This window comes from Macaca nemestrina, chromosome 19 (genome assembly GCF_043159975.1).
Source record: "Macaca nemestrina isolate mMacNem1 chromosome 19, mMacNem.hap1, whole genome shotgun sequence".
Classification (NCBI taxonomy): domain Eukaryota; kingdom Metazoa; phylum Chordata; class Mammalia; order Primates; family Cercopithecidae; genus Macaca; species Macaca nemestrina.
Genome location: NC_092143.1, coordinates 79,358,437 through 79,380,009, shown reverse-complemented (window position 1 = coordinate 79,380,009; position 21,573 = coordinate 79,358,437). Strand labels below are relative to the sequence as shown.

The window sequence follows — 21,573 nt, the reverse complement described above, 5'->3', positions numbered from 1 at the left end:
CTGGACACGCATCCCCGTGACCCTGCGGCTCCTGTTACTGCACTGTCTGTGCTCCCTCTTTCCCCTTCCCTGCCCAACTCAACTTCTGTCCCTCCGCACAGTGCTACAGTGCTTCAGCCCCACACCCCGACGGCAACTGCTCTTGTCAAGTTTTCCAGTGACCTCCTCACTGCCAAGTTCAACAAAGCTTTTTATCCCTCATCTGTCCCGTCCTCTTCAAAGCATCTGATATTGCTGAACTCCACTTGGAACGCCATGGTGTCTCTCCTTTTGGCTTCCGGGACGGCATTTGCTCTGGATGTTCGTACATTTCTCTGGCTGCTCCTTTCCAGTCTCTTCTCCCTCTACTCATTTCTTGAAAATGAATATTTTGGTTCCTTCTATGAGTTCCTCTCACTCTGTGCGGTCCTGGCGAGTCCTCCATGGCCCTGCCTCCCACCTCCTCATTCACGCCCAGGTATATACGTCTTCAGCCCAGCCCCCAATGCCTGTGATGACACATACCTCAACTCAAATCCAGCCTGTTCCCTTTCCATCCCAACTGGTTCTCTCTGCGTTCCTGTCTTGGTGATGGTGCCATCGCCCAGGCGCCCACACTAGAAACCTGAGAGCCCCGCGAGGTGCTTGTTGCTCCACGGTGTCTCATGAACCGGCCACCAGGCCCGGCCATTCTCTACTTGCTCTGCTTCTTTCAGGTGTGTGCCCTCCACTCCTTCTCCACTGCTGCTGCTTTACTTCAGAGTCACCCCTCTCACCTCCAATCTCTGCAACCCAGGGCTCCTCAGTATTTTTACTGTGGACCCAGGTGGCAGCCTGGTGAAGCCAAAATTCTCCTCCTCACTGTTAATTCTGGGATATCCACAACAATTGTCAAGGGAAATGGAGAGATGTGTGATTACTTCTTATTCTTTCATTCCATATTTCCTTTCAAAAAGATCCGTGATTTCTGTTGGGCTTGTTGCCTACATTTATAACTGGAGGACACGCTCAATTTTGGTGGAAAGTCAGTGATCGTAAAGATGCATCTCTTTCCTATTCTAGTTCGGCAATTCCCTGATTTCAGTCTATAGACCACTAACCCTAGGTTAATCCATTCAATTCTAATGGCTCCTAATCCATTCTCTATCTTGAAGCCAGAATAATCTTTTGAAAAAGGGAATCTAAGCTTTCATGAAAAAATCAGAATTAAAGGATCAATTCCTTAAATATTATTCTTTCCCCTCATACCTAAGCTTATCAAATGAGCCATGCTCCTTTCTTCACGATACTCTTTTTTTTTTTTTCTTTGCCTGAAACTTCCTTTCTCTCCTTTTCCACATTCCAGTTCTTGTCCATCCTTTGAGATTTTTCTCAGCAGGACTTTCACAGCCTTCCCCGAATTCTCAAGCCAAGGCATGTACCTTGCATGTTCCTGTTCCCTGACAGCCCTATGTGCAAGCCTGGTGGGCACTTTCCATGCTTTTATAAAGGACAGCACTTGTTTGGGTCCCCCGCTGCACTGAGAACCCCTTCAAGGAACATCTGATTTGTTACTGGATCTTCAACATTTAGAGCAAGGCCTGACTCAGGAGTCTGCTGAAAGAATCGAGGACCTGGGAAGTGTCATCAACATGGGCTCCACTGAAGGAAGGTAACTTGTAGCAGAATTAAACTGTTTTGCATTTAAGTAGAAGAGAGTAAATATGGGATTATTACAAACGGGCTAGCATCATCCTATATTCATTGCTTCCTGGGTTGCAAACGTTTAAGAAACTTCCTAAATGATTTGGGCAGAAGATAAACTCTCTACCTATGACCACCTGCTGGCTTCTGGGTCTGAAGTTCTAGCTTTATGTTTTTGGTATTTAGGGACTCTCCCAAAGGGTTTATTTGTAGCAAACCTGTGGGTGGATACTACGTTCCTATAAAACAAAGATGAAATGTTTTGAAACTGGCTTGCATCGAAGATTACACCTCCCTTCTTTAGCCACAGTTCGGGCTTTGAAAACATTTAGCTCCCTCTATAAACATATTTTTTAAATAGGGTTAAAGGCAGCTCATCAGAGACTGTCCTTAGTCATTTCTCCTTTGCTGCTGACGCTGCAGGCGGGGACTTAGATAAACGGAGCATCTAGGTCAAATCTCCCGCGGGCAGCAGGCAGGAGCCACAACCAGGCCAGCTGCTCTCTCACTTGATGCTCAGGCCTGCAAGGCTGTGTCCCTGCCCCACCCAGGGCTGTCAGCCCAACATCGCTGCTTGCTGTGGCCAGGTGGAAATGCAGGGGAACTTGTGGGCACCAGGAGAGCTAGAGTTTATTTTTTTGTTTTTTATTCTTTTTTTTTTTTTTTTGACACATCAAGCCTTTTTCATCTTTTATCAAGACCATGTGATAGGGGGTCTCCTTTCCAGGCAATTCTGTTCCTTTCATGACCAGGCCAATTCCTATAAAATTTTACTTACTTTATGGTTTGCCTCAAAATAGAATCTAGGAAATAGATTACCAAGGATACACAGATCTGCCCTCCCTCCTCATGATCAAGGGGCTAGAAGAAACCTTGAGAGCTGCTCTCAGCAGCAGATGCCATGTAGGAAGTCACATGACATTCAATGGTTTCCAAGGAAGAAACACTTAGGAAAGGATGTTTCTTGCTATGTCTGATCTTAACTCCTATGCTGGGGCTTCCCTCTGGTGTGCGGTGGAGGCAGGAAACCTGGGCGATCTTCCTGCCCTAGCACTAAATGGCTCTGTGATCTGAGCTGAGCTGTTTCTTCTGGGCCTCAGTTTCCTTTGGTATAAATAAGGAGACTGAAATTGATTAGAATTCTTGGGCATGCAGTGGGAGGTCTCGAAGTTCTTTCTGATATTTTGAAAAATCTCAACGAAAGCATGCATTTACCTTTTTCAAAGACAACTAAACCACAATCTGCTTTTGCTTTGCTCCTGTCTAGAGCGATGCCAGCTCAGTGTGATGACAGCTTCAGCTTGGCCATCCTCTGATGGAGCTAAATACACGCTTGTTTAATGCAGGATGGGAGAATACATGCTGCTCTGAAAATGCTGCTTGGTGGAGGCCGTACTGCATACGTGGGAGAGGGAACATCAGGGAAAATGAGGCCTCTGCACTTTAAGAAGAGACACAGTCACTCCTCTCTTTTTTCCTGGACAAGAAGCCCATGGTTCTGAATCTCTCTGTGCCCACTCCCCTCCACATATCCTGGACAGCAGAGACATAGTCAGGATCAAGAGAGACCTGGGAGGGTGGTACCTGTTCCAGACGGCACTTGAGCACGGCCCACTCCACGTCCCAGGCCGCCTTGTCGCTGGCATACTGCTGCTGCAGCCGCAGTCGGGCACGCTCGTCCTCCCGCAGCTCCGCACGGAAGTCCTCCAGCAAGGTCTTGAAGGCGCTGAACAGCTGCTGGTTTTCCACCACCTGTGGGAACACTGAGTCAGGCTCCACCACCTCGTGCAAGCGTACTTTTTAGGTCAGAAGAGGAGAGGATCTGGCCATCACGGTAGGGTGGGGGTTGTCTCCCAGGTGCTGTTGGCAGTGGGTGCAGGGCGGGTGGGGAGTCTGCAGTTTGCCAGGGAGCAAGGGATCCCTGTTGCTGGCCATCGGTCTCCTGGGCCTGAGACCGAGGACCTGTTTGATCGGCAGGAAGGTAGAAGGAAGGCTGCCCTGGTGACCTGGCAGCTGTGTTCAGAGGCTGGAACCTGGGCTGGCGCTGTGGGAACCTGCCACAGAGGTGCTCTGGGCCCTGAGGAGCAGGAGCAAGGAAACTCTAGGAGGCCACAGGGAACCGCGAAGCCAGGGCTGCCAGTCACTGTGTGACTTCAGATGTCCAGAACACTGAGTTGGGCTGACAAGACTACCATGGGGGTGCAGATATGACAAGACCGATACACCCACTCATATATATGCTGCCATTCTAGTGCCAGATGTTGTACTAGAGGAAAATTAACAAAGGCCAAGGACTTCTATGCACAAGTCAGATCAGACTCTGACTTGTGGTTACTAAAAGGACACAGATATGACACGCATGGCCACTGTTGGTGGGTGGGTTTAATTATTAAACATTTTGATGCTTAATAATTAAAGCCAAAGGTGAAATGCACAACCTGTTCATGAAGGCTTTATTGTGGTTCCTTGAGATGGAACTACTAGCCCCCACTTTTCTGCCTCTCAGAAAGGCACAAGCCAGACCCACCCTCACATTTCCAGTATTTGGCACAATCCTTGGCTCATGTTAAGCATGCAAATGTGTCTGGTAAATGAAGAGTGCATTTTTATTACTAATGTGCTTATATCTAACTTAAAATGGTTTATATGTTCTAAAACCTGCCCAGCCTTTTGAAGTCAAATTTCAAAGCCATGATTTCTATCTTAGTACATTTCAGCAAGGGCATTATATCAGAAAGGTTTGGCCAAATGAATGAAACATGCGGAATCAATTATGGTACCTTGACAATAAAAGCCTCGTGAGCCCATCTCTTCCAATCAGCACTGAAAGCACATCACAAGCTCTCTGGGCGGTCTCAGGGCATTTTTTTTGGTGCATTTATGAAGCAGGAGTTATAAAAGCCCTCTTAAGTCCCATTGGATACAGACAAGCTCTAGTATGGAAAAACAGAGCCCCACCCTCTCAGAATTCCTCATCCCCCAAACTTGATAAACCTCTCCTCCCTGGTTCGGCAAGCACACTGGGGACCCCTCCTTCAGGTTCTGCGCACACACCGGCCTTCACTCCGCAGTCATGCTTCTAAATCCATCTAGTTGATCCACTAAACATACACAAAAATGGTTAAACATATATGGGAGGAATTTAAGATACTTTGGATGGATGTTTGTATTTATATAAAATTTTACAGCCACAAAAAAGAATGAAATCATGGCTTTTGTAGCAACACGGATGCAGCTGGAGGCCATTATCCTAAGCAAGTTAACGCGGGAACAGAAAACCAAATACCGCATGTTCTCACTTATATGTGGGAGCCAAACACAGGGTATACTCGGACAGAGAGGGGAACAACAGACACTGGGGATTCCAAAAGGGGATGCAAGGAGAGGGGCAAGGGTTGAAACACTACCTATCGGGTACTACGTTCACTACTTAGGTGACGGGGTCATTAGAAGCCCACACCTCAGCATCATGCAATATACCCATATAATAAACCTGCACATGTACCCCCGAACCTAAAATTATATATATATTAAAATATATATCATATACATTTATAATTATATATTTTATATAATTTATATATTCAAAAATAAAGTTGTATTAAAAAGAGAAATTCTTTAATATGAGCAGATTTATTATAGGGATCTCCATAGTTGTCGCCAGTATTTAATCGACTTTTTTTTTTTTTTTTTTTTTTGAGACAAAGTCTTGCTCTGTCTCCCAGCCTAGAATGCAGTGGATCACGGCTCACTGCAGCCTCAACCTCCTGGGCTCAAGCAGTCCTCCCACCTCAGCCTCCCAAGTAGCTGGGACTATAGGCGTGTGCCGCCACACCCAGCTAATTTTTGTATTTTTTGTAGAAACAGGGTTTCATCATGTTGCCCAGGCTAGTCTCAAACTCTGGTCTCAAGTGATCCACCTGCCTCAGCCTCAGAAAATGTTGGAATTGTAGGCATGAGCCACTGTGCCCAGCTACAATGGACTTTTGATGGAGTAGAAAGGCCTGTTTGTTCATATTTATTGCTCTTTTTCTCACAGGGAACAATTTTTACTTTAATAACTCCGGGACAAAAGGCATTCAGAGTACAGTTCAGTTAACATTTGAAGAACTCAGAAGCTAGGGAACTATCTATGAGTCTTATATATTCTTACCAACCAAATGGATAGAAATAAATTAGCACTATACTCAAAGACATGCTCGTCAAATATGTGAAGCTGTGACAAACACAGAACAGTTTTTAAAACTCCACGTCAAAAAGTACCTAAAAATTAGCCAGGTGTCATGGCTCTTGCCTGTAGTCCCAACTACTCAGGAGGCTGAGATGGGAGGATGGCTTGAGCCCAGGAGTTCAAGGTTACAGTGAGATACGATCACACCACTGCCCTCCAGTGTGGGTGACAGAGCAAAACCCTTTTTCAAAAAAAAAAAATCTAAAACTTATCTAAGTACAGTTGAGTGATAAGACGTGTCACAACAATCTTTTCAGAAATATACATCTTCATATAGAATTTGTTTGCTGAATAATCACATATATTTTGTGGTAGATTTGTTTGGGAGTTTCATCTTTGGATTTTAAATTAAAAATCACTGCTTTTTGAGTCAAGAGTATTTCAAGCAGAAAATAATGGTAATAATTTTGATCCAGTTTTTGGAGAAGTCATTTAATTTTCACTGAAAAGAAAGCAGAAAACCATATAATACATTGTTATATGTAATCAATAGTTTCCTATGAATGCCAAGTTACATATGGTATCAGACTATGCTGTTCTTGGCCCATACACCACATGACATTAGAATCAGAACTGTACAGTCCTCTTGCAGATTGGAAACCTGGTTTCTCTGGTAGCAAGTACTTTTTGGCTTTAACAGATACTGAATTCAATAAAATTTAAGCCTTAATGATTTATGCACATTTGCATCAGAGTAATCAAAACAGTGCTCTATTAAACCAGGATAATATTAATCAACGTGGAATGAGCTCCAGAACTGCTTTGGGGTGAAGGTGGCCAAAGGGAGCAAAAGAGCCCAGCTCAATGCTGTTGGTACCTGTTATCATCATTCCCCAAGAGCAGCATGTGGCACAGCAGGAAGCCAGGCCAGCTCCTACCATTAGCACACAACGGCATAAGTAGACGTCCATGTCAACATTTCTGAAGACCCAGAATGAGCTGTAGATGGCCATGATTTTTCTGATGACTTTCACACACATGAAAAAAAAAAGTAACGATAATTACTAATATTATAGGTGTTTCCTATGGCCAGGGGGTGTACTAAATTACCGCCAACATGACCTTATTTATGTGTCACATCAATTTTGAGTGCATACGCTATGTTCCCCATTTTACAGAGGAGGAACTACGGCTTGGAGTGGCTGAGGGCCAAGGTTCTACTGTCAAGGAAGTGAGATCCTGGACTGCAGTCCAGGTCGTCCCCTTCCAAGGCCAACAAACGGAGCCAGGAATATTCGAATTCTGACATTATACCCTGCCAAGCCTTTTTCTTCTTCTTCTTCTTCTTTTTTTTTTAACTTCACCTTGCAGAAGCCATCTAATCCCCATGAAGCTAATTCCATTTCCCATATCAAGGGAAATTAATGATAGTGAGTCATTCTGAGAGAATACCTAAAAGTTAACTTCTCTTATTTTTTTTTCCCCTGGTGGCACCCCTTGCTGGGCTACCTTTTGGGTAAAAAGATGACCCAAATCAAGTCAAGAATCAAATGAAGACTCAGGTCCATTAAGACGTCTTCATGATGTAAGCCTTCTCGGACGTGGGACTTTCTGAACCTTTTGTGCCGGGGTCTAGGATGCAACCTTTTAGCTTGTACATGTGTTGAGTGTAGGTCAGTTTCAACTCAAAAATCGGGCTTTTCATTCACAGATCAGCTGGCTGATTTTCTAGCAAAGCAGCAGGATAAAAAGCTTCCAACTATTTCCCTCTCCTCCACCTACGGGCATTCCAGCCTCACCTAGCTCAGCTCTCTTGAGTGAGACTTACAATGTGCTGTAATACGTCAAACTTTTTAACAGGTTCAGAATTGGTCTTTGGTCCATCAGACTGCTATCCAAGTCTATCTATCCAAGTCTAATATCCAAGTCTATTAATAAGTGTTACTAATAGAAAGTGAAATGGAAGTTTGTAGATAAGGTAACGTATCAAGGTATGTGTGATGCAATGCTGGCTATTTTTCAAAATTGTTCTTGCCTAAGATTTCTAGGATTTCATCAGGTGAAATCACAGCTCTACAAAAGAGCTAAACCACCACCAACTACTTTGCTTGCATCAGAGCCACTAACTTTATAACAGATTATAAGCTTAATCTGAAGCTGGAACACACATACTGACCTGCTGCTATGGGTTAACCTACAAAACAACAGTCACAAAATAGAGATGACAGCATCCACGTTTATTTAGGCTCCTTGACAGAGGCAGGGGAATTCCGGAATGATGCAGTAGCTGCTCAGACCCCCACAAGGCACGCATAGCTCCTTTTAGAGACCTCACTTAGCATTCAACACAGACAACTCCTCCACCAGCAGGAGTCCCTGGAGAAATTCTTTACTGTGAGATTAGCTAGAATTGATACGTTCACACAGCCGGCAACATTTTTATAAATGAGCCATTTGTTGTTCTCCTCAACGTAACCTTCAGTGTTACATCCAGAAAAGTTCTTTTCTAAAAACCATTATCCCCTACAGAAAATGGGCCACTGAAGACAGACCCTGAAAATATAATCGATTAATATCATGGGAATTAGAGTCATTTAGACACGGAAGTCCTCTGCCCTCTGGCCAAGAGTCTGCCCGGCGATCCCGTCCAGGAGGGTTCTGGGCTGCGGTCTCTACAGATGTCACCGAGAGCTTCCCAAGAACGAATGTGGATCCGGGAAAGAATAGATGAGGCACATATTTTATAAGCTGTAAACACAGTTTTCAACCCAAAGGCTTAGGAAACCAGGGCAAGTCTGATGAAAATCAGGTGGCCACTAGGGAAGAAACTTATTTGTGAGGTCCCAGGTTGAGTTAGGCACTTTGGAAGGCCTGTGGCAAACTGCTGGCCATGGTTGACTCTGGGAGGTAGGACGGGGCGGGGAGAATCCTTCCACCAAGGACCCATCTGTGCATGTGAATTTTTACCTCACGCAGGGGCTACTTTCGGAGTGACAGAACAACTGCCACCACAAGTACATGGCAAAGATAAAACACTTCACGATCCCAAGCTCTGGTCTGGTTCCTTTTACAGAAAGAGAAGCATGCCTTATAGGGGAGGCCTCCCAGTTGCAGGATAAACTGAAGAATGAACCACAGTATGACGTACAAAATTGAAATGTAAACACCATCTAGGCTCAAGAGAACTTTCTTATAAAAAAAAAAAAAAGTCAGGCAGATCACAGTTCTGATGTGAGGCCTCCTCTGGCAAGCGTGCAGTTTTTGCAACTTGGGCAAGCAAAGGTGGGCAGCCTGCATGGCCAGAAAGGAAGACTGCTGGGGCCTGGGAGAGCCACAGCCCCGGAGGCCCAGGGAGCCAAGGGCTTTCTGTCTGCAGGAGAAAGGCTGACTTTTCAGGCAGCCCCTGGAGGCCCTAATGCAGCACAGGAGCCCCGACAAAGAGCAGAGGTCCAGGGAAGTGGAGTCTACTCACTTCTGAGGCTGGACTGGGTGAGGCTCTTTAGTGACCTGTAGCAGGTGAAGACTGAAATATGAAATACAGTTCCTTCAGCTCTTGCTATGAATTTTATATTAGGTTCTTCATACTTTTTTTTTTTTTTACTTAGTTGTTTTATTAAATGATAAAGAGAATTAGGTCACATCCCTGAATGAGAAAGTAACTTCTTTTTAAATCAGTTAACCCAAGTAGGGAAAAGGAGCTGCTGGCGCCCCAGGGCCATCATTCCCACACCATTCATCACCTTGTGTGAAGAAGCTGGATTCCAGGAATTACGAATCAGTATGAAATGCATAAACAGCCTTAGGAATGCTGGCCCCAAATGCTTCACACAGTGGCAAGAGTCTTGGAGCTCAAGGAGAACTAGACGATTCCCTCTGAAAAGCATTCACTGTGGCTCTAGAGCTACCAGGTCATGACCATGAACTCACGTAGCTGAACACTGGGAAACAGGGAGTGTCTGCAGAGCCAAATGTCTGCCAACCTGATGATTTGTTATGAGCGATCCCAAGGTTGATCAGTGTATGCAGTTGTTTTTTAAACCTCTGCGGACATGATAAATGTTGCCATCTACTTGAGTTCAATTGTGAGAATGTTCCATATGTCACAAAGCAAAGACCAAGGCCTGAGGAACACTGTGACTGAGAACTTGTCCTTGGGAAAACGGCTTGGCTAGGTTTCCCATGCTACTAATCGCCTTGCGAGGTGCTCGGCGTTTCTGGAACGGCCCGGCTCTGTGCAGCTCTGCGAGACACGTGCCCTGGCTCTTGCATCCCAGCTGCCTGGCTAATACTCATGCCAGTCACAGAGAGGCAAATCCTCTAACTGGGAATGTTCCCTCCCAGAGAACCAGCTGTCGTTACAGTAGAGCTCGTCCATCTTCCGTCCTTGGACAGACGAGTGTTGTGCACGCAGCAGTGACTCCTTACTCACTACTGTGGACACTGGCCCACTCGGCACACCTGGGTCTCAGTGTCTGGACCCCACCCGGCCACCTATCCACGTGCTCCTATAACACGCGGCCCGCAGTGGAAGCTCACGGGTCCATCTCTCGCTAAAAACTAGTGTTGGAAGAAGCAGGAAGCAAAGGGAAACGACATTAAAATATGCCGAATGTAAGGTTCCAGCTGAGTGACTTCACATTATTTTCCACCCTGAGAGTAACATTTTCCATGACTGTTGTTTAGAAAACCAGATGTGCGAGGTGTCTCCTTGTCCGGAGCATCTGCGTGAGTGCGTGGGAAACACGTTGTCTTAGATGCAGCAGGTTTGCGGTGAGGTGGGAACAGTGGCCATCAGTGGCAATATTATGGGAGGCAAGCACACATGCTTTATGAGATTGAATGACAACATTTCTTTCAAAAAAGTAAAATTAGTAGATTTTAAAGCATTATTTGCAAAGTAGCATTTTCATTTCTAACTAGATTATTGCTGGAAAACTCATTCCATGACCTAAATTCTCCCATGAACAGTGGCATAACGGCATACTTTCTGATGGCTGGGAATAAAAGTTCCTTTGAAAGTATCATCTCCTTCTTAAGTCACGTTATTCAGGGAGAATGAAGGGGGGACGGGTGTACATAGGAAACAGCTGTTTAGGTATGAAAATCTGATTGTATAGAGAGGGAGCAGGGGGAACCCAAATTCCCCTCAGCCTACACTCAGAAGGTCGCCGCCTGTCATCTGGATCCGAGCCAGCGCTCTGGCGACAGCCCGCTCCCATTAGAAGCAGCGGTTCTGGGCCCCGGGAGCCCGGGCCAGGGAGGAGCAGCAGTTGCGGCGTCCAGTGCAGAGGGAGTGCCCCAGAGTGTCTACAGCTGAGAGGCTAGAGCCGCGCCCATATGACTGCCGCCCCCCGCGGCCACCTGGCCCTGTGCCCTCAGCCCAGAACGCAGGCCTCCTAGGGCAGGGGCGTCCAGCTGCACCCCAGGAGCCTCCTGAGAAGCTTTATTATCATTAATACATAATAAAGCTGGGTTAGAGGGGACTCAGAAGCCTGGGAGCGACAGAGCGTTAACACAGGGTCCTACTCAGGAGCTCCTTACTCCAAATCCTCCGTCACTCACATTTTGGTATAAAAATGCAGGCAGTTTGGATGTTATCAGTAGTATCTTTTGGTTTATTAAGTAGAGTCTATTTCTATGGTGTTTGGCAACAATAACAGCTACTTAATAACACTGAAGTCTCACCTCTCATTCTACATACTTTAATTTTTTTCAAGGTGTCATCAAATACTTTTATCTGGGAGCATTATGTTTCAAGTGGGCCAAAGAGAACTTGAAATATTTCTTCCACGTTGGGGGATTTTTTTTTTTTTAACTTGTCCTTTGCTCCTTATATGTTATGCTGCCAAATGAATGATGCTGCCAATGACAGACTCTCTGAGGTAAATTCACTGGCCCCAGCAGGGACACCACCACTGATCTGGCCTTACAACAGTCCTTATTTATATGGGTAACTCAAATGAAAGGGTGGGCTGACATTGAGATGAAAGGCTTGATGAGGTGATTTCTAGGAAAAACCCAGCATCACAAATGACAACAGGTGACCGCAGTCAGGCAGTGGAATTTTCTGCTACCTGAACACCAACATTGGAAACAAAATGACACAAATGTGGCTTAGGAGTCTCCTCTCCCTGGTGTGGGCAGGGTGACGGGCTCGGGTTGAGGCACCCACCTGCTTGTGGGACTGTCCCCTGTCCGTGGTCTGCAGCCGTAAGCTGTGGTCTCCTATCTGCATCCGGGAGTGTGGGGAGTGCTCCCCGACTGGAAAGCCACAGCCTCGGTCACTGTCGTCGTGGTCTGGGCCATCCGCCTGGTGACTCCCCTGGACTCCAAGCTCCCCGAGCCCGGAGAGGGTCTCTGGATGCTCACCCTGAAACAGGCAGGAGGTGACGATCACAGTTTCAGCCAAATCCTTTTGCTGTAGAGCCTGATTTTCACTGTTTGAGGATAATGGTCCATGTTATGGATTATCAGCGCCTGTACTTCTCAGTCCTTACCCCTAAAATGCTCATTTTGGCCATTTCACTTATAGGCACTTTCTGCATTTAAATAGCACAGGGTGGGTGCTCAACTTATTAGAAGACATTAAGAGAAGACATTAGAAGACATTAAGGAGAAATTTTAATTCTACTGTTTTTTAAATTAGTATTACTAATAGCTATGGTTTTGTAAGTTAAAGGAGGAGGAACTCCAGAGTACTAATCAACAGGAAACTTTAAAACGATTTCTAGGCTTTGCTTAATAATGGTTTTCTATGTCACGGATAGTTGGAAGCTGGCGGAGTTAGTTTTTGAGACTTTCTTCACCCTGAGGAAAGAGAAGCACTGTATTTTCCCATTCCTAGGATGAGAACTTAGAATTACATACACTGTTCCCTAGAATGAAAACCAGACAAAAGGTCTTCGGGAGCTAAAAAGAAACCGTCTATTCACAATGCCTCGCAGTAGCTGGCCAAGAAGCCAGGGTCGTGGATGTACAGAATACACAGAACACCAGTGGCTCCCGCCCCGGGTGCACCAGGAAGCAAGGCCAGGAAGGAGCCCGCAGTGCAATCAGTCACTCTGACGTAATCAATACAAAAGCAATCAGAAGGCAAAGATCTCTGTTCTGTTTCTATTATAAACCTAGGAATTGAGGCATAACAGGAAGAACATATACAAATTCCAGAGGTGGCAAAGTGAGTCATCTGAAGCTTAGAAAAGATCCTTTTAAAACTGTGGGCAGGACGGCTTTTCACATCTAGGAACAAAACTCAAATAGAAAGAAGAGCAAAAGTTTTAGAAACTAGCTTTTACAAACCAGCCAGGTTGAATGAGATGGTGCAGGACCTCAGGGTGATAACATCAATGAATTTATAAACGAGCAGCAAAGGAGACAGGAGCGAAACTTTGCTACAGCGTGGAGTTATGGACCAGGGCACTCTTAAAACCAGGTCAGAGCATAGCACGGAATTCTTAGTTTCATATATAACTGGACAAGCTGCTGCATTTCCATTTCTTGGATCAAAATTGACAAAACAATTTAAAATAATAATGACTTCACCACAACGCAAAATATCCATGTGGCAAAACTGCAATTGTATCCCATGAATACGTACAAGTAAAAAAAGAGAGAGTAGATATTGAGCAGGCAACCAACAGCACCTGCCTCTGCCAGTCCCTCACTCACGAACATCACGCAGGTTTCATAGGGAAGTCTGCGGTTTTCTTCATGTCGTTCCTGCACTATTCTCAGTAAGTTTATGCCTAGCACTGCATACCTGTTCTTGCTACTGTAATGTTACTTCTGTTATATTTGCTTGTGTATAGGAAAATGATGGATGTTTCAGTCACCTGTGTTCAATTTTCTCTTATCTAAGCGTCTGTATGAATTGCTCTAAATGTTTTTTGTAGCAATATTAGATGTTAATCAAATATTGAGAAATAAAATAATAGAACATGACTGTGTGTAGGGTGCGTGGGGAGATAGCAGTGTCTGGGGTCAAGAACAAAACAGATGCAAATAAAAGGAACTCGACAGTGGAGTTACCTCAGTGAACTCCTCTCCTTCCTCCTCCATCTGCTTCCCTTGCCGCCAGTGTTTCAGCAGCCACCTGAGTTTGACGTAGAAGAGGAAAATGTTCTGCTTCAAGGACCGGAGCTCCTGCTGCATCAGATTCTTCTCATCACTCCAGGTTCGCTCATGGAGGCTGTTTTGCAAAGCCAGGCTGTGCATTTCCAGTTCTTTCCACCTCAAGGCATAGAGGTGCTCCTCCTCCATCTTGAACGGAACAAGAGACAGTGTGACAAGCGGCTAATCCAATCCGCCACCCAAACCAAACCAAGAGTCCCTGCAAACTGCCACTCAGTCTCTGTCATGCTGCATATAAGATATGAAACACAGGAGCCCCCAGAAGTTTAGTTTGATTAAGGGCTTCAGACGTTTCCTGTTGACAAAACCCCATGAATCTTGTGATTCAGAAACAAGTGCTATTTCAAAATAAGGTATTGTGACAATTTTTCATTGCCAAGTCTCTCATGGTGTTTTATATGTCTCGGAAGTGCGGCTTACCACTGACTTAAATCCCATGTAAGCAGATTCCGTTTCCCCTCTGTACATGGGCTGGGCACTCAAACGTACATTAAATTGTAAAGAAGAAAAGAAGTGGAAATCCTTCCCCTCTACTTCCTGAGCCCCCTGACTCCCCACAGCCCTGACAGAAGAGAACCCCAGCTGGTGGAGAGCACAGCAGGCTGGGTGGAAGGAATTCTTCCAAGTACACAGGCCTCGACTGCATACAACAGCGAGGAAACAGAAAAGTGGGTCTGAGAGCCTATTTCCATGCTTAAAGACTTGACGTTCCTATTAGATGTGCATATCTCTTAGGAAAAGAAAAGTGTCACTGAAAAAGTATCTTGCATCTCCACATTAAATTCCCGTTTTTTAAACACCCCTGGTATAGACACTCTTCTAAGCAACAAACGATAATTGTGTATCAACAATGAAAAGCAAAAGAGTGAATAAAATACCGCTTTGCACATAAGGGCACAAGAATAGTATCTATCAATAATATTTACAGTAGCTAAAGTGATACTATGGGATCAAAGCTTTGTGTTCTATAGACCAATAAAAGGTTCGAATGCCAGCCTGAAGGTTATCAGCTGTCCTCTCTTAACACTCCTTCTTATGCCAAAAACCAAGGAAGGGATTTATTTTTCTCTTTAAAGTACTAGATTAATTCTCAGAGGCCATGGGAACAGAACCACAGCTGCCGGAGGCCAATGCGCTGAAGGCCAGTGAAGAGTCAGAGGCAGCTCTGCAAAGGTCCACAGGTCTAGACAACGACCTGGTGGCTGTTCTCCTAATACCTGACCTTTATTGTAGTTCTGGCCGAAATAACAGAAAATAGGTGATTTTATTCACCATCTCAGCAACCCTGAGCATTCCACCACTGTTCTCCCCTGTGGACACAAGGGCAGCCTAGTGCACCAGACACCCAGCATCTGCAATTTCCTACTGGTAAGTCAACGTGGTATTTTTTTGGGTGGGGGAAGTGTATTTAACATTTCACACTGAAGATGTAACAGTCATGGGATCTTTTGCACCATCTGGTTTGAGTTAGGTACATGACAATAGAAGAGGCAGTTAATCTATAACAAAGATCAGTAATTAAAAAGAAGGGCGGTCTGGTCTCTGGTCTCTTGGTCATTCACAGAACAAGAACAATGAGGAAGAGAGTTCATCTATAATCTAAGAAACAAAACTGCAAACATGTTCATGATTCAGTCTCCAGGACTTAACTTTGCCCTTGACATAATCCATTTAGAAAGTCCTGTAGTTTTATTTTCTTTTACAAGTCTTAGCCAACTGACTCCTGCTAGGCAGGCTTCACTGGCCTCAGGGGCCATGTGAAGATAATGTGAGCCCCTTCCCCGCCTGGCTCTGGAGAGGTGCCGGGCCGGCTGTGGAGAGGCCCCGGGCCCGGCTGTGGAGAGGTGCCCGGCCCGGCTGTGGAGAGGCGCCAGGCCCGGCTGTGGAGAGGCCCTGGGCCTGCCTGTGGAGAGGCGCTGAGACACTCGGACCCGCCTCCAGCACTGCACCCAGGCCCTCCCGGAGAGCCTTCTTTTCTCTCCCTCACGTCTCCACTGCCCTTTCCAGCTCCTTCTGTTCCACGACTCCGTGAACTCCCCAAGTCTCAGAGCTCAGTCCTCTGCCCTCTGGGCACCTTGGGGGACACTTTCCCTTCCCTTCTGAACAAGCCTGAAGGACATCTCCTACCATTCGAAGGCTCTTCCGCAATACTCCTCCATCATCAACCCACATACTAGAAACACGTGGGCCCCGGACATTGTGCTAGCAGCATCTTCAGTGATAAACTCACTTTTCAAACAATTTTTGGTGCCATGCAAAACTTTTTTTGTTTAATTACTTAGGAATCTATCTTTCAAGTAACATGGAATTATTTTCCTCTGATAATAAGATGTGCAATTTGACCCCTAAATGAAACACTTAAAAATTGAGTCATGCATGTAGTGGTAGAAGTTGGCAGAAAGTATTTAGATCTTGGCATTCGGCCCTGCCTTCCCTAAGCTGCAAGGTACAGAGAAGGCACTCACTCCTTTAATCAGTTTGTGACCCACTTAAATCACATGGCCTCAGTCAACATGGGGGCTTATGTGTAGCACACATTCCTTGCCAAAGTAAGTTCTTAGATACACCAGGACTTTATTTGCATAGGATATTTATTTTAAAACACCAAGGTGCTCTATTCAAGATCAACTGCTTTGCTTTGTTTGGTTTTAAAGACACAACTATCTTTCAAGAACAAATACACAGGGGAAGAGCAGCTGCAGCAATTCTGAACCTAGATATCTGTCCACAACTTAATTAGGTTTGGGGTGGCAGGGATTGGGCCGTTCTCATGGATGTCCAGGGCGATGAGTGCCCACATCTGCGAATCCCTTCTACTGGGAACTCTGGGGAAGGATTTGCAGATAAAAGGTAATTAGCGAGAGTAACAGAGGTTAATCAGGCCACAGCTCAAGTTGCGGCAGTTTTCTGAAGGCAATGGCTTAGGGTGAGGTTGCTGATTTTTCTATCAGAAAATTCACCCAACATTAGCAGAGGTGACAGACACACTTTTCTGTCCAGTTGCATTTAGGCTCTTACTTGATGTTAGGCTGGTACTGCTGCAGGACAGTTTAGATTAGGTATGAGGAAGACCTTGCTGTGACCACAGTGTAGATGCCGAAAAGCATGTGCTAGAGCAGAAAGGTAGAGTTATCTTTAGGGACATCTGAGGGGACAGCTCTACTGGGTGACCTTCCCATAGGTGCCCGGGAGTCTAGCAGCCTGTACGCAACAGCCAGCCTTCTTTGAAAATGCATCGTGGCATTTCTCCTTTGGGGCTGTGCAGTTCACGAAGCGGTTGTGCTGAAAAATCCGTGTTAAATATTTACCTTATGGATCTTGTTTGTAAATGTCTCTGTCTCCTCTTGATGCAGTCTGGCCGCCTGCACGAGCTGACCCTGTAGCTCCTCTATGGATACACTCTGCTCAGGTAAAACAGAGGGGCCCCTGAGCTGATCGGTGGGATAAAGGAAGGGGTTTAGTGGAAATGAGAACTCTGCCTGAGGTGATGACGCAGGACAGACATCTGCACAAGCCAGGGACACACACGGAGCGACACAGCATGTGTGGGCGCTGCAGCAGTGGAGTGACTGTGGCAGCTCCCCTGGGGTTTCTCGCTAGACCCCACCGCTCCCTGAGTTACCTGGGGAGGGACAGCTCCACCTGCCCTGCATCTCTTACCCAGGAGGGGAGTGGGCAGCGTCACCCGCCACCATAACCACAAACCAGACTGAGAGAAGAAGGCCAAAGTACACCAGAGGTGACCTTGCTCCCACAGTGGCTTCTGGATGCTGGGATGGTCAGAGCTGACTATGACCGAGGCAAGCATGACCACCTATTACACATCAGCCTCTTGGATTCCCTCCCCAAGTCATGGGGTCTTTCTGAGTTGCATAATTAATTTTTTCATATGCTTTCTTATTAGAGTTTTTCCTGCTCAGCCGAGGGTGTCTTTATCGAGGTGATCTGACCCCGATGCTCAGGGCAATAGGGTGGGGGTTCATCAATGAGCAGAGATGCACGGCTTCAGGCCTCCCAATCGCACATGTTGCCTAAGGAGAATCGCACAAAGATGTACTTACTACATTTAAAGACAGGTGGTGGAATCCGTATCATGACTTTTATTGGTAAAGTCTACCTTTTATGTTCTAATGCCATGATAGAGGAGTCAGTGTCACTACTTTTGAAATAAAATGTGTTTAGAGATGGAAACACTGTTATGCTAAAAATCTCAGGCATCATCAAAATTTAAGCATGACAGTTTACCCACTGGATTATGCTACTTGAAGACAGGTGATTTATAAAACTGGGAATTCGAGTAGATTGTTGCAATAAAATATGTGCTGTTTCACTGGTTCACTCTGAGTCCCTTTAACTCATCTACTACTTCTCCCTGAGGATACTGTTTGCTCCTCCTAATCTGATGGTACCTGGGTAGTCAAGAGTGAAGATCACACCCTAAGAACAGAAAATGCAAAAAATAAAAGAGAAGAGCACTTTTCTTAGCACTGGGGATATGAGAAAGGGGTATTAAGGAAAGAAGAACAGAGACAGAAAATCAGACACTGGGGATTCACCGAGTTTGGCATAAAATTTTGAAAACTAGAGATTTAAACATCCTATTTTCAGAAAACTCAAGAACTTCTGAGAGCATTAAATGCTTCTTTGATTTGCTAGTTGTTCGAGACTATTATAGTCTTTTATACATACGAAGCATTGTTTGGGGTTCTCGGAAAAGATGCATTTCCCTACATGTTGAATTGACCTCAATGACTAATTTTTCATTTCTAAAAGTTCTATTACTTAAAAAATATGTGTGGTCTTTTATGATAGTGACATATTGTTGTCCTGTTTGGTTGCCTTTAATAACTGTGAACGCACTTATCTGATAGCATCCATCTGAAAATTCTATTATCTGCAGTCTTAGGGTTGGATCCCATTTGTCGTGTCTGCCAACTCGTGTTCCTGCTGGACGTTACTGGCTTGTGTGACTTCCTCTCCTAGAGGCACTTACCTATGGATCTGGTATGGATCTGGGTGGAGGATGTGCCTCCAGTCTGGTTTCCTGTTTGCTGGAGCTTGCAATATTACACAAATCCCTTTCTCTGGGGATTCCCGGACCAAACTGGTAACATCAATTCAAAGCCTGACCCTGGGTGAGGCCAGCTCTAACCCTCCCACTCCTGATGCAGAGCTCTTGCTGGGGAAACAAGTATCCGCACTGCCTCCTCGCTCCTTGCCCCAGGGCCAGCAGGCAAATGCTTCTCTGGTTCATTCATTTCCTTTCTTTCCCTGCGATGTCAGGCCCCATCCTCTGTTCCTTTGGAGCTGCTGAAACCCAAGGCTCCCAGTTACCAGTTCTGGCAACAATCTCCCTAATCCACCCACCCAAGGGCCACAGAGACCGCTCTGGTGCTCAATTGTTTGTTTGTTTTTGTTTTGAGACAGGGTCTCACTCTGTCGCCCAGGCTAGAGTGCAGTGGCGCAATCTGGGCTCACTGCAACCTCCACCTCCCAGGCTCAAGCGATTCTCCTGCCTCAGCCTCCCGAGCAGCTGGGATTACAGGTGCGTGCCACCACACGCGGCTAATTTTTGTATTTTTAGTAGAGATAGGGTTTCGCCATGTTAGTCAGGCTGGTCTCGAACTTCTGACCTCAAGTGATCCGCCTGCCTCAGCCTCCCAAAGTACTGAGATTACAGGCGTGAGCCACCATGCCTGGCCTTCTGGGTCCCAATTCTAAAATCAATTCCAACTCTTGAAGATTCCCCTAAATTTCCTGGGAATTCAGCAATGTATTTAAGAGGATACTTCGTATTTTATGCAGTGTTTTATTCAGTATTTATTGAGCACCTCCAGTGCTAGGCACCGTCTAAAGCGTGGAGGATACAGCGTTCACACTGTGGCCACACCTGCCCTCGGGGCTTCCCTCCTGTCTCAGGTGTTCCGTGCAGGACTGTTTCCAGGTCACCTAGGCTGCTCTCCTGCCAGCTTTACTTTCCAGCTACACATTACTCTATAAACTCAAAATGTAAAAATCCTCCTTATTTAATGCATTAGGTGCTAGCCAAAAGCTTTATGAGGTGTAAAAACAGACATCCTAATCAAGCGTATTGTTTAAGAAAAGCAAAGATCTATTAGTTTAGTTTCTATAGATTGCATGACTGTTTGAACCACACCTTTGAAGAGTCACAGAAAAGGAGGTCCTACGAGTCTGTTCACGGGGGAAGTCGGATTCACCTGCGAAGGCTCCAGTGTCCTCTGTAGACTGCTGCCTGCTCACAAGCAGACACGCTTAGATTCTCCTTATCTATCAGAAGTTTCATTTTCCTTTATTGTCCATTTTTGCTAATGCAATACTAAAACTCCCACGGACAACTGCTCCTAGCTGGGATGCCAGCGTCACTCCAATGTTACAAAAAACAACATACAAACATGCTATGGCAACAGGTTCAGCCTAGAATTACTCTACTGCCACACAACTGCATACGACCACATACATCTGGAGAAAAGTTTCACATGACACATAAATATCTTCTAAAAAAATAAGTATTTCCCTTTACCACCCAATCCCCAAAGATTTGATTCTTAAAAAAAAACCGTTCTTTGTTCACTTACCTAGGATTCTGATTATACATCAAATTCATTTTGATCTCCCTATTAAAGCAGCTCATCTAAACCAACACCACCCTCACTTGTTTCCGAGGCTGCTGAGACACTAGTCTTGACAACCGTAACCATTCTCCCCACATCAGTGTTCTGAAACTCCCGCCCATGTCTTCCCCAATAGAGCTGCATCCCACACTGATTGACAAAGGCTAACTTCCCCAACTCCAGAGAAAGCGGCTTATAAATTACTTCCCACACCTACGAAGATTATCTTCACAATCTCAAACACAAACAGAAAAGCAAAGCTTTTCATGGCCGTCACTAGAGTGCCTAGCAATACTACTCCTGTATTAGGACAATTCCATCACCAAGACCACGGCTTCGTTTTCTGGAGGGTTCCATTTTGTCCTGGCCAGTTTCGCAACCACTTATTTCAAAAGCAGTACATGAGGCCAACACGTGTGCAAATACTTGGCATAAAACCCCATGTAACTTCCTTGGGGCTGGCATTTCACAGCTGAGGCACGTGGGATCGTGAGTGCTTTGTGTGCTTCCTTGATTGAAGGATAAAAGCAGGCACTGAGGAGAAGAGCTCTTTGAGATTTCTGACCCAGAAACTCAATCCTCTGGTCACAGGCCTGGTCTCCTTTATATCTGAAATCCGACCAGCGTCCGTGCATGGTTACTTCTCATTCAGGACTATTTTTAAGGTGCCTCACACATTCCAAACCATTCCACACACCACTCTCTCTTAACAAATGCGAATGTCTCACGTTTGATGGGAACCCCAGGGAGCCAAGTCAGGGAAGAGTCCAGTGCACAGTGTGAGCATCTCGCTAATATCTCCTGAGAAGAGCAGGCAGCAGGAACACTTGTCCTGAAGTCTGTTATTTTTTAGCAGTTCATTTTTGCGTGGTTGCATTGATGTGTTAGTGGGTGTCCGTGGGTTCTGACTTCAGTTTGCTCTGGCTGTGGCTGTAAGAATGCTGGCCTTGGAGAAGCCGCCCCTTTCCCGGGTTTAGT

General features: G+C 45.5%; 1 protein-coding gene across 13 annotated transcripts in view; it reads right to left on the bottom strand.

Annotated features, from left to right (window-relative positions):
* Positions 1-21,573, bottom strand: part of LOC105478868 (microtubule crosslinking factor 1) — a 124,992-nt gene that overhangs the window by 21,781 nt on the left and 81,638 nt on the right. For 8 of the 13 annotated variants that reach the window (XM_011736591.2, XM_011736586.2, XM_011736587.2 and 5 more), the window contains 4 exons: positions 17,272-17,394; positions 13,862-14,092; positions 12,006-12,203; positions 3,247-3,414 (listed from right to left, as the gene is read on the bottom strand). In XM_011736591.2, the coding sequence (XP_011734893.2) occupies positions 3,247-3,414; positions 12,006-12,203; positions 13,862-14,092; positions 17,272-17,394 (720 nt within the window). The remainder of the gene's footprint in view (positions 1-3,246; positions 3,415-12,005; positions 12,204-13,861; positions 14,093-17,271; positions 17,395-21,573) is intronic. The other 5 variants (XM_024791965.2, XM_071085649.1, XM_011736588.2 and 2 more) reach the window with 2 other exon arrangements.